The sequence below is a fragment of the Musca domestica genome, unplaced genomic scaffold, assembly GCF_030504385.1.
Source record: "Musca domestica strain aabys unplaced genomic scaffold, Musca_domestica.polishedcontigs.V.1.1 42, whole genome shotgun sequence".
NCBI classification, from domain to species: Eukaryota; Metazoa; Arthropoda; class Insecta; order Diptera; family Muscidae; genus Musca; species Musca domestica.
This window is the reverse complement of record NW_026712329.1, coordinates 2,615,106-2,629,373: the sequence shown is the minus strand read 5'-3', so window position 1 is coordinate 2,629,373 and position 14,268 is coordinate 2,615,106. Positions and strand designations below refer to the sequence as shown.

Below are 14,268 nucleotides of genomic sequence, written 5' to 3'. Positions count from 1 at the left end.
TAAATCATGTGAGGGACTTTAACGGTTATAGATACAGCCTACAAATATAGAATGTGTAATAGAAATCGGTACAAAAATACATTTCCCAAATCATATTGAAATCGGTTAAGATTTGGATTTAGCTCCTATATAGTTTTCAGCCGATTTCACATATTTGATGCACCAAACACCATATGTATATCCAATTCCAATGAAATTCGGAATGAATGACCATATTTGGTACAAAAATAAATTTACCAAAATAAAAAGAAATATGAGTATTGTTTCGATACATATTTTCGACCGATATCGTTTATTTGATGCATCAAACACGCTATGTATCTCCAATTTCAATAAAATTTGCAAAGTGTATCAGTGTTGATTTTCTCATGGTCAGCTGAACCTGGCATGTTCACGTGTTGGCAAACCGACCGATTTCTTTTTTTTATTACGATCCTGAAGGAAAAACAAAAAGTAAAAAAGAAGCTAAGTTCGCCCGGCCCGAACTTTTAATACCCTCAACCATTTTGAAGGAACTTGAGAAAATTCAAAAAAAATCCGGAGAAAAATGAGACCCCTTATATTCTTTTTCATAAGCTCTAGCGCCAATTCCGAACTGCGTAGACAATTCTTTTTAGACCCTAATGTTACAGCTACATTCGGTATTTTTAAGATTTTAAGAATTTTTAATGGATTTTATTGTTTTGAGAATTGCCAAATTCGTTCCAAATGGTGGAGGGTATTCAAAGTTCGGCCCGGTCGAGCTTACAGCTTTTTTTGCTTGTTATATTCTTGAATTTGTTTATTTTTTCAAAACCTATAAAACATAATAAAAATAAAATTTTTAAATGCATACAAAATCATAAGGGGTAAAAACGCGCCGGGTTCAGTTAGTATTTTTTTATATTAAACGAAAATTACTTGAGTATTCCCTACATAGTATCAGACAATAAAACATTATAAGAAAGTAGGAAGAAAAAGTAAATGAGAAACAGTTAAGAAACAATAAGATATTTTAAAAAACCTTACAAAAATATTCGATCTTTTCACCTGTTATGAATTGCCATTATTATTTTACGTAATATTTCATATCCATCAGAAAGAAATACAAAAAATTATTATGTATGAATTTCACCCTCACCCGTAATTGAAGGTGTGGTAATCATGAAATGTGTATTTAATCATTTTTATAACGCCTTCATACATTCGTGTATCTACATACGTACATGCATACATATGTGTGTTCGTGAACATGGTATGGATGGCTGAAAACAAAGATGTAAGCATGCATAGAAATGTTTGTAAAACGGTATGACTAAGGCGATATAATTCGAGGTAATTGCTAAAATTTAATGAACTCTAAAAGATTACTGGAGCATTGTCTTCGTGATGTATCAACCTGAAAGGGAGATTAAATAATTTTCAAGGGGATAACGTTTACACAGGGAACATGTTGGGAAGAGTTGGCATTTTTTATTCCCCACTCAAAAAAAGATGCAAAGAGAAGTTTGGCTAGGCTCTTTATGTGTGTTGAGCCGTTTTTACTCGTGAGCGAAAAATAGTCGCGAGAGGAAGTGCTCGAAGATTTCGAGGTCTACTCTCCATTCATTTGTTTTGGTGTAGAAGCGCACGCGATTAGTTCTATTTGAAAACTAAGAGTGGATGTGGAGTGGATGAAAGTTGAATAGAGTGAACAAAATAATCTGTTTGCCGATTTGTGGGTACGTATGTGTAGTAGCAAACAAGTTTTGATGTTGCTGTGGACCAGTAACAAAAAGCCAGGAACATAAAAACAGTACCAACAACACAATCCAGTGCAAGTACAAACATGCACATACTTACAAGAAAACAAGTACAAAGGCTGTTAGTTGGGCCGGGTCGATCTTTGAATATCCAATATTTGGAACGAATTCGTCAATTCTCAAAAACAATAAAATTCGTTATATTGGGGTCTACCCGACGACGGGCCTGCATAGATAACTTTTGTCATAAGATGAAGAAAAAATAGTACATTTTGTACACTTATTGTAAACATTTCCGTTAATCTTTGAAAATCCGATAACTTATACTTTTTTTCTCTCCTCGCTTTTTTTTTTTTTTTTTTGCAGACACTTATTACCTGCCTTCTATTGTGTTTGTTGGGTTCACCAAACATTTTGGCAGATGAGGAGAGCTCAACTGAAACCAATGAGATCATACCACGCGAGGCCATACAAAAATTAGATATATCTGTAAGACAAGCTCTACTACGTGCCATAGATAAACTCGAACAAGAAGCTCAAGCAGATGATGATGAAGAAGGGGAAGAAGACGGCGGAGAACAGACAGAAGATGACAATCTGCAGCAGCAGCAGCCCGACCAAGAGGAAGTCCATGTTCCGTCCAGCACAACAGCATTACCAGTGGTAACACAAACCAAAGATGAAATTCTAGAAGAAAGTACCGCTCGCAGTGATGGCATTCTGCCATCAGTGCAATTCTTTACGGCAACCTATGACGAAAAGAATGCACAGGAACAGCCATTGGCGGCATTCATTAATAGCACCAAATCCCTAAGAAAATCACAAAAACATAATTTCGGATCACCGGTCATAGTGACCTTTAATGCAGCATCCGACTCCAACGACAATCATCAAACAGCCCGCAGTGTTGGCAGTAGTCTGCAAAGTAATGAAATTTCCTCAAACAGTTTGGATGAAATTAAATTTGAAATACGCAATTCGAAATTAAGTCAAAGGGCCAGCAGTACAAGCACCACCACCACCACAACAACGACGACGACCACAACACCACGTCCCAGAACCACTACAAGGCGTACGACAACAACAACGACCACAACAACTACAACCACACCCCGACCAACCCACAACGAAGATGGTGAAAATATTGAGGTAGTCGATAAGAACGATATACGGATACAAGCTGCTCCTTTGGTCACCGCATTTACTGTTAACGTAGATGAGCTGGGTGCTCCTAAACAAGTTGTTCCCATCATTGATGCTATACAATCAACAACGGCCACATTGCCTCAATCACCTTTGAGTTTTGGCCCTACTATTACAAAATTGAATGTTTTGAAAACGGAATTACCTAAATCCAATAATAACAATATTTTCCTTCCCAATCCCCCACCCACACAACCAACCTATAGTACAACTTCAACAACGGCGGGAAATATATTTGCAAATGCTCTACCAACATCGGGTCATTACATAACGGTAAGAAACAATGATTATTAAATACTACATTAAATAGTATTCACTACTTTTATGGGAACAAGCAGTTTAGTTCGACTGGACCTACCTTTTAGTAACACTTTTGAAAATATGTCTACAAGTTTGGATATATAGTATTCAAGTGTTAGGAACTTCCTAACAACTTCATTGACAAACTTAGCTTATATCATCAGAAATCCAAATATGAGCTGGTACTCTTATATGGTACCATGTTGCTTTAAATGTGGATATGGGGTCTATACCACAACTTGGACCTTATGGATAGTTCTTTGTAAAGATGTTAAGCAAATACTCGAACGCCAATTCAAAAAAAAAATAATTCCTGTAGAAATAGCGAACATTAGGAGGTACCATTACGACATATATACGAAGACATGGATCATAGAAAATTTTCCATCATAGGTTACAAACTTTAAATATGAAATTTGAAACGATTCCGGTGAATAATGTCGCTAAAACTATCAAAATACCGAACATCGGAAGGTGTAGTTATATAGGGGCTATACGAAAACGTGGACCGACATGGCCCATTTACTAACTTAACCTGCCTACTAGCGAAATACACACATAAAATATTAGCCTTCTATCTCAATTCGTTCCAAAGATAGCGTGATTACAATACACATGGGGCATGCATGGGGCTAGAGCTTTGGGCTGGGCAGAAGCCTTCCATTTTTGATGGTCATCGGGTAATATTTAGTGGTTGAAATAGACCATAGCATTTTGATAAATAAAAGTCAAAATTTCCATTAAACCCCGAATATTTTTAATGCCGGCGAAATCACAAATAGACGAACAGGTCAATTCTGACCGTTACGTAGATGCCGATAGTAAAAATATCGGATATATATAGCGAAATATATACAATGTATATATACAAAGGAAGGGGATGTTAATTAGAATGTATCTCCAGAATGGCTGGAGCGATTTTTACCAATTTTGTCAATTTAGAATGCCCTTTTGGCATAAAAGTATAAAATCTAAAAAAATTGCATAAAAATATGCCAATAATGATGATCATATAGATTTTGTAGTATTTTGTGATTTTTTTTATTTTCTCATTTTTTTATCGCATGCGATTTTTTCAATTTGACTTATAATATTGAAGTGTATATTTATACCCTACAACACTATGTGTTGGGGGTATTATAAGTTTGATTGGCCCAAAAATTATGTAACACTACGAAATATTGATTTCCCACATAGGAAAGTATATATGGATCTTCCTATCTCGACGAGCTGAGTCGATCTAGCTATGTATGTCCGTCCGTCCGTCTGTCCATGTTAATTTGTAATCACTCTACAGGTCGCAATTATGGTCCGATCTTCACGAAATTTAAAATGGAGGTGGGGCTATGGTCAGAATAGAACCCTATTTCTTTTGGTGATGATCGCATAATATTTAGGGGTTGAAATGGACCAAAAACTGAAAAAATCCTGATTTTGCACTTGCTCTACAGGTCGCAATTATAGACCAATCGACGCGGAATTTCGCATTTAGCTAGAGTTTAGGGCTGGCAAGAAGCCTACCTATTTGGGTGGTCATCGGATAATATTTAGCGGGTAAAATAGACAATATCTTTTTTGTTGAAAAAATTCAAAATTTTTCATTAAACCGCGAATATTTTCAATCCCGGCGAAATCACAAAGCCATGACAAGGTTACTTCTGATCTTTTTATTGATGTTAACATCCAACAAAACGGATATATAGCAAAATATGTGCGATATATATGTTTACCAAAGAAGATATGCTTGAAAAATCTCTTATATGTCGAGAACGGCTGAACTGATTTCGACAGTTCTCATTAATTCAGAATGACCTCTTGGCAGGAAACATAAAACGTCGAAAAAAATCGCATAAAAATATCTCTCTAAAGATGAAAATATTGATTTTGTAAAATTTTCTCATATTTTTTCAATTTTGTCATATTTTTGGCATATTTTCATTTTGATTTGAACATTTGGTAATATTTCTACAGCTAACAAAACTAAGTAGTTAGAATATCAGGATATCATATACAGATCGCATTTATGGCCCGATCCTTACGAAATTTTGCATGGAGATAAGATGAGGGCCTATTCTTTTTGAAGATGATCGCCATATATTTAGGGGTTGAAATGGACCAAAAAACTGCAAAATTGTCGGCAGGTCGTAATTATGGGGGTTACCGGACATTGCAAAAGCCAAGCAGTTTTGGATGGCCATCCAAAAATATTCAATGTGTGAAGGAGTTTGCCAACTTTTGTAGACAAAATACGAAAATGTCCATTCCAGTGACTTTTTGGAGAATTCACAAATACAGGAAAGACGCACTTCTGACTATTTCGTTAACGCTGATTTCGTGGAAGAATATAGTCAAATGTCTGTATCTCATATAGATGCGTTTCAGTCAAAAACCAATAATAAATGTTAATCTTTTGCCACTTCTGAGAGATTATAGGTCTTTGGGAAATATTGGTTCCAGATCTAGGAAGACCATTTAAGTGCAACATCTACCAATAAATTGGAAATGAGCAAATTAGTTTAAGTTGCTATTATTCGAAAATTAGAGAACGAAACCTGATGGTTTTCTTTTATTATTTGTCACAATATCTTGTGGAATTCTTTCGAGTATCTTGCCTATATAAACTGTATCGTTTATTATAGTGTTGTAGGGTATTCAACGGTCGGCTCCGCTCGACTGTAGCCTTTGCTTACTTGTTTGTAATATTTTTTCACTTTATAACACAGGTTGGGGTTATTATTTATATACAGATTGCAATTATCGTTGGATCCCCATGAAATTTTTCACAAAGGTAGAGTTAGGCTCAGAAGGGCTAAGCCTATTGTTTTCAAAGATGTCCGCAATACATTTAGGGGTTGAAATGAACCAACAACTGAAAATGTTCCTGATTTTGCAGCCGAAGTAGAAACCAAAGGACACTAAATCTCGCATGAAGATAGAGTTTAGGACAGCGGGTAGAATGGACCACTACTTTTGTGTGAAAAAATACCAAATGAACCAAAAACAGAAAAATATTCCTGATCACACAATTGAAGCCAATCGACACACCTGAGCCGAGAGTTAAGGACAGGGAAGAAGTCTAGCATTTTAGATGACAATTAAAATATATTTAGCTGTAAATTGAGCACAACAACTAACAACACGACGGAGTGCGGAAATATTAGGCATATGTCCCTGGTCAAAAAGCTAAGGGTAAGATGTTGGCAATGTTCTATGACATAATTTCAAAAGCGAAATCTTCCAAAATAGATTTGGACATAAGGGGGCTTCTAATATATTTTAGTGTTGTAGGGTATCACATGGTCGGCCCCGCACGACTATAGCCTTTGCTTACTTGTTGTATTTGCCAGTGAAGTGTAGGAACTCAACATTTTCTGCACAAAAAAAAATCATTTATTTATCATTTTTATTGAATAGCTATCGATAAGCGATCGACGTACCACTGTTGAGCTATAGTGTTATCACTCGACGGCAAAATTTATTACAAATTAGTACTTTTTATACCCTCCACCATTGTACGGAGGGTATATTAAGTTTGTCATTCCGTTTGTAACTCCTCGAAATATACATTCTAGACCTCACAAAGTATATATATTCTTGATCAGCATAAAATTCTATGTCGATTTAGCGATGTCCGCCCATCTGCCCGTCTGTGGAAATCACTCTAGCTTCCGAAGGAAATGAAGTAAGTTGATGAAAATTTACTCAAATGTGTATTATGTCTGCAGGACTTTTGGTATTGAAAATGGGCCATGTAGGTACTCATCTTCGTATTGCCCCCATATAACTGTACCTCCCGGATATTCGGTATTTTGATGATTTTAGCGACATTATTTACCGGAATCGTTTCAAATTTGGTATTTGAAGTTCATAATGGATACTACAGTTTATGACAGAAAATTGTCTGTGCAGGTCCACGCCTTCGTATAGCCCCCATATAACGGTACTTATCTATATTCGTTATTTGGATGATTTTAGCTACACCTTTACAAGCTGTACATTTATATCTCACAAAATCTTGAAACCCTGTAAACTAATTTTATTGGAAAATGTTTCTAAAAGCATGAAAATACTTAAAATCTGCAGGCGCCGATATATGGTGGCAATGCCTAAAAGGAAACCAATACACAGAGGTTGTCAGGTAAATTTTTACAAATTTTTTATCGGCTCTTATTTTGAATTATGTTATTACACTCTCAACGGCTTTTCATATATTTCTGGTTTTATGAGAATAAAATAAACTTTTAATGAACATTTGGGGTACGATAAATATGAACTTTAAGTCTTCAAGGCAGAAAAAATCAATATTTGTGCACAAACACTAATCACCAATAAGTTTTATGTTTTCCCATGAACTGGAAAGGAAAACATGTGTCTGAAATATTTGTGTTAAACCATTCATTGTCAAATGAAATAATAATGTCATCGTAGCCTTCATTCCCTGATAAAAGCTTTAAAGAATATTTATCGATTTTATCTGACTCAATATTGCTACATTTCCCCATCTATAACCTTGCCTCGCTTTATTTACACACTTTTTAACTTTCCCTTTTGCTTTTGTGCCCTGCAGAAACAGCCATTGACCTCAAATGTCAACCAACAACTACAGCAGCTGCAGCAACAACAACAACAACAACATCCACTCAATAGCCCCAACGATTATTTATTGGAAAAACAACGTGAATTGGAACAGCAAATCTTGCAGTTGAAAATACAAGCACAACAACAACAGGACTTAATATTGAGGCAATTGAAATTACTGGAGGAACAAACAAGGCAAAGAGGTCAATCAACCAACAATGTTGCTCTTCAGACACCCTCCAACGGTCAAACGCAACAGGCGGTGGCTCCAACAGTTCAGCACGAATCAAGCTTTACAATTCGCCCTTCCATAGAATTTATACCAAGCACGCAGACCAAAATGTCACCTTTGTTTCCGACATTTCCCCAGGATCAACAGTTACCGTTGAGGGAGTCCAATGGGAAATTCATCGCCAATAAGAATTATCAATTCTCCCCCAATAATCTGTTGACACCTCCATCAGCACAAACGCTGCAACAACAGCAGCCACAGCAATTACCAGCTGCCAATAACCCAATACAGCAAATATTCCACAACTTACAACAAAAAATACAAACTGCACAACAACAGCAGCAACAACAATCGAGTCAAGGTATTTCCAGCATATCCAGTATACAAATCCAACCCTCCAATCAATTGAGTATTGTACCAACATTTTCTCCTGCCTTGCCGGAACCCCCAGCAGAATTGTCACTGGTACAGGCATTGCCACAGAGAAACTTTCAACCATTCAATAAACAGAACACTCCCCTCATACCGCAATATGTCAGCAATGCCATACTGGAGCGTTATCAACAACAGCCACAACAACAACAGCAACAAGAACAACAATCAGCCCAGCAACAGCATAGAGCAAGATTTTTCCGTCAAGAAGGGCATACCGGAAACTTTGGCATAAATCAGGTGCAAACCAATCCCAACAATATTTTCTCCCACTTCAATCAGCAGCAGCAGCAGCAACAACATCATCAACAACAGCAACAAAATTATGATACACAGAATTTTTATCGTCAACACTTGAGTCCTGACATCAGCAATCAATTGCAACAGAATGCCCAGCAGTACTATCAACAACAACAACAACAGCAGCAGCAGCAGCAGTCTTCAGCAACAGGTAATATTGTACATAGCTTAAGTCCCGATTTAAATAATTTAGAAGAATTTAAAATAATCAATAAAATTTTAGCTCTTAATCATGGCATAAATAATTATGTTTCCCAACAACAACATTCTACATCACCTCTGGCATCATCGTCCTCGGCACGTTTCTTCTGAGACACCAATCAGTCCATCCATCCATCAACGAGTGTTGTCACAAAACGTCTTCTTCTATTTTCCAGCACTTTTTTCCATAGCTTGGATGACACCACACACACACCTACGCCTATCTTTCAAACCACATCCTCTCCATATTTAGTATCCAAAGCACTTTGTATAATAAACACCGTTATTTCAGCTACCTTGGATCCCCACAAAACTGTTTTCATGGTGCACTTTCTCTATGATCCTGTCTGTTTCTTATCGAATTAATTTTAAGTTCTAACAGCTATAATTATTTCTTTTTAAATATCATTAGTATAAATGCAAAATAAGCTAACTATCAATTTGTTCATAAATTAAAAAAAAACACAACCCTAGAAATTTACCAAGTTGAAATGAAATATCCTAGTTCGGAATTTACCAATGTGCTGTTGTTGTTGTTAGTTCGGAATTTACCAATGTACATGAGTTCAGTGGCAAAAAGATTCAATATTTCGGCCGGGTCGAAAATTGTATACCCTTCACCATGTGAATACACGAAGTTTTTTAAAATCAGTTGTCTTAAAAGCACGGGAATTCGGGGCTTACATCATTGCCAAAATATATGGTAACACTTAATTATAGTTCCCTAACTTGAAAATTATGGTTACTAGAAGGTAATTTTAAAATATCATGAAGATATCTTGCGAGGAAATTTCAATAGTGAGATTACAGCCACTTCGCCTTAATAATGTGACCTATATATGACCCCCTATATGAAGCTAATGCTAAAAACCGTTAAAATCTTAAAAATATTGAATTTAGGTGTTATATTAGGGTCTATACGACGACATGGTCCTGCATAGGTAACTTTTGTCATAAGCCATTACAATATTCAAATGCGAAACCTAAAAAAATATCGGTGAATAATCATCAAAATACTGAATATCGGGAGGTACCGTTATATGGGGGCTATACGAAGACGTGGACCTGCACAGACAATTCCCTGTCTTAGGCTGTAGTATTCATTACGAAATTTAAATACCAGATTTAAAACAATTCCGGTGAATAATGTCGCTAAAATCATCGAAATACCGAATATCGGGAGGTAACGTTATATGGGGGCTATACGAAGACGTAGACCTGTACAGACAATCTCCTGTCATAGGCTGTACCATCCATTACGAACAGCAAATACCAAATTTGAGAGAATTCAGGTGAATATTGTCGCTAAAATCAACAAAGTATCGAAGATCAGGAGTTGCCATAATATGGGGACTATACAAAGACATGGGCCTGCACTGACAATCTTCTGTCATAGGCTGTAGTGTTCATTTCAAAATTCAAATACCAAATTTGAAACAATTCCGATGAATATTGTCGCTAAAATCAACAAAGTATCGAAGATCGGGAGTTGCCGTAATATGGGGACTATACAAAGACATGGGCCTGCACTGACAATCTTCTGTCATAGGCTGTAGTATTCATTTCAAAATTCAAATACCAAATTTGAAACAATTCCGATGAATATTGTCGCTATAATCATCAAAATGCCGAATATCGGGAGGTACCGTATAGCCCCTTATAATGTTATCTCCCGCTATTCGGGATTTTGATGATTTTAGCGACATCATTCACCCGAATTGTTTCAAATTTCGTTTTCGAAGTTTATGCCTTAATATTTCATATGCAGAACCACGTCTTAGCATAGCCCACATACAACTGTACCTCCACGTTATAATGCAAGAGTTTGAAATGTGGCATTTGGAACGGGTTCTAACCCCTGTAACAGAATATTGTCTATATAGGTCCACGTTTTCGTATAGCTCCCATATAATTATATCCCAAATACTCACATTTTTGACAATTTCAGCCAAATTATCTAATACAATAATTTGAAATACAAAACGAGTTCTACCACCTGTGGTAGAATATTTCAATAGCCCCATGTAACGTTACCATCTCATATTCGGTGTTTTTAAGATTTTAGCCACCGTTTCTAACGCAATAGCTTCAGATCTGGAATAGCGAGTTCACAATGGTATCTGTTTCCCTCTCCACGTTTCGTACAGGTCCACGTTTTCGTATATGCCCCATATCATTGTACCACCCAGTATACGTTGTTTTGACGATTTTATCCACATTTCTAAGGGATTTACTTAAAAATCGGTACTTGGCTTTTGTAAAAGGCTTTACTACTGTAGCAGACCAATTCCTATACAGGTTTTTCTATAGCCCCCATCCTTACTTTCCAAATGGTGGAGGATATAAAAAGCTCGACCTGGTCTTCCTTTTTATACCCTCCACCATACTATAGATTTTGCGAGTTGCGTCTGTCTGTCCCTCTGTTGAAATCACAATTTGGTACAAATGTTTATATTATATGCAGGCTTATTGGTATTGAAAATGGGCTATATTGGTCCACATTTAGGTAAAGCCCACATATAAGGGTACCTACATATTTTCGGTATTTTGAAGGTTACTGAAACAATTTCCAACAAAATCAGTTAAAACTTTACATTTGGGGTTCTCGAATAGTTATGTTCTCTCTCTTCAAAAAATATTCACTACAGGTCCACTAATTGGTATAGCCCCCATATAACGCTACTTTCCGATTTTCGGTATTTTGAAGTATTCTGCCACAATTTCCAACCAAATTAGCTGAAACTTGACAATTGAGGTTCTCGGAAGGTCTGTTCTCCCGTTGCGAAAAATGTTTGATTAAGGTCCACAAATTGGTATAGCCCCCATATGACGATTGCACCCAATTCATTGTCATTTGCAAATTTTTACTGTATTATCCATCCGATGTCACTGTTAGTTTCAGTTCGAATCCATACTTCGAATACACATATTTGCATTTAACTTAATATTTTTTCTTGTTTATTATACTCTCCACCATACTATCGAAGGAAATACTCATGTTAGACCCAAAAAATAATATATATTCCTGAACATCGTCTGTTTGTGTAATGACGATATTTTTCCAACGAGTTCAGATAGAAAGCTAAAATTTTGCACACATGTGTATTTTGTCAGCTTATATTCGTAAATTGGACATGACGCTACAAGTTTTCGTCTAGCCCCCATATGACTATATCTCCCGAATTTCATTTTTTCTAACGGAATTGTGTAAAATTCGGTGCTTAGGTAATGTCGCAGGTCATTGATTTTCAGCATTTTGGTTAGTTACACCTGATAAATACTAACTGACCCAACGCTAAGTTCTTACAAAAATACTGTTTCTAGATGCACAGCAAAATCAGACCTTAAAAAAGTTCTTAGCCCCCAATACCATTAAAAACTTGATTACAATATTAAATTGTAATGGGGAAGAAAGGTAAATAAAATTGGTGATAGTCGTTAAAAAATGTATATGTAGCACCCATATATACCTTCGTCTGATTTCAATTTTTTTTTGTGCGCCTTAATATTATGTGTTTTGATACATATGACCGAATTTAGTCTAGATCCGAATTTGTTAGGTTATTTTGCATTTTTGAAATGATATGTATTACTAACACTTACATAAATATGTACGTACATTGTAAGGAAAAACCCCAATTAAATCTAAGTATCATTTTGTTTGTCGTAATTTTAAGTTAATGCCGATTGACTTGTTATTTGTAACGAATATTTTTTTGTCTTGACATAAAAACCCTTTATGTTGTAATAATTTATTATGAAGAAATAAAAATGATTTTTTATATAAACGATATACATTTTATTTTATTTTTTTTAACAAAGGTTTGTATTCAATTATTTATTTTTATTTGTATATTCAATAATGCCAAGCAAAACTGAAGGAGAAAGAGAAACTGCTAATCAGGTCTGGTACAAAAAGCAAACCGAATGGGTTTTATTCATCATTGTTTTATATCCACTCCAAAAATTCAATATAAAGAACTCCCTGTTCAGAAAAAAACTATTAATTGAATGAATACATTTCTTTAGTATTTAAAAATAAATATAGTTATAGGTTACATGACAATTATAACGTCCGTCTCTATATATTTGAGTCATATCAATTTTACTAAGAATTCATCTGTTACGGAGAAGTATTTTTAGAACCCAATTTTTGAGTTTTTTTTTTATTCGTACGGAACGAACTACTATAAAGATTCTGAAGCTATTACTTGCAGAAAACAACAAAAAATAATATTTTTGAAGGTTTTTTTTTAACTAAAACGGAAAAAGTTATACCAAAAACAAGTAAGCAAAGGCTATAGTCGTGCTGGGCCGATCAGCCCCTAATATCCAAATCCATTTTGGAAGATTTCGCTTTTGAAATTATGTCACGGAGCACTGACCAGATATTACCCTTAGCATTTTGACCAGGAATATTTGCCCAATATTTACGCACTCCGTCGTATTTTGCAATCATCCCCAAAAGCAAGAGGCTACTCTGTATCTCCAAATTTAGACTCTTCTATATGATCGTCAAGGAAAATCAGCAAAAAAATGAAGAATTTCGCATTTTGTGTATTTCGCCTATCGCCTGTAAGTAATGTTGGTATTTTTCAGACAAAAGTAGTGGTTCATTCTACCCGCTGTCCTAAACTCTAACCTCATGCGAGATTTCGTGTCCATTAATTTCTATTTGTGACCTTTATAACGGCTGCAAAATCAGGAACATTTTAGTTGTTGGTCCATTTTAACCCCTTAATATATTGCGGACATCTTTGAAAACAATAGGCCTGGCCCTTCTGAGCCTAACCCTACTCTTTTCGTGAGGTTCGGACGATAATTGCAATCTGTATATAATATCCCAAACCTGTGTTGTAAGGTGGAAAAATATGTATACCTTAATTTTAAAAGTCAAATTGAAAAAACCGCATGCGATAAAAAATATGAAAAAATAAAAATTGTCACAAAATACTACAAAATCTATATTAACATCATTTTTGTCTAATTTTTATGCGATTTTTTTAGATTTGATACTTTTGTTAAGAGGGCGTACTGAATTGACAAAATTTGTCAAAATCGGTCCAGCCGTTCTTGAGATATAAGCATTCCATCTAACATTCCTTTCCTTTTGTGTATACACATTGTATATATTTCGCTATATATATCCGATATATTTACATTCGACATCTACGTAACTGTCAGAATTGACCTGTTCATCTATTTCGTCTATTGATTTCGCCGGGATTAAAAATATTCGCGGTTTAATGGAAACTTGACTTTTATTTAACACAAATGTTACAGTCTTTTCCACCCACTAAA

At 35.5% G+C, this 14,268-nt stretch overlaps 1 protein-coding gene across 2 annotated transcripts in view; it reads left to right on the top strand.

Moving 5' to 3' along the window:
- LOC101887486 (alpha-protein kinase 1) overlaps positions 1 to 9,944 on the top strand; it is a 54,036-nt gene extending 44,092 nt beyond the window's left edge. The window contains exons 2-4 of one of the 2 annotated variants that reach the window (XM_059127123.1): positions 2,088 to 3,197; positions 7,792 to 8,917; positions 8,990 to 9,944. In XM_059127123.1, coding sequence (XP_058983106.1) covers positions 2,088 to 3,197; positions 7,792 to 8,917; positions 8,990 to 9,078 — 2,325 coding nt within the window. In that variant the 3' untranslated portion in view covers positions 9,079 to 9,944. Of the gene's footprint in view, positions 1 to 2,087; positions 3,198 to 7,791 lie in introns of both variants that reach the window. The other variant, XM_059127122.1, reaches the window with a different exon arrangement.
- Positions 9,945 to 14,268: the final 4,324 nt, after the last annotated feature.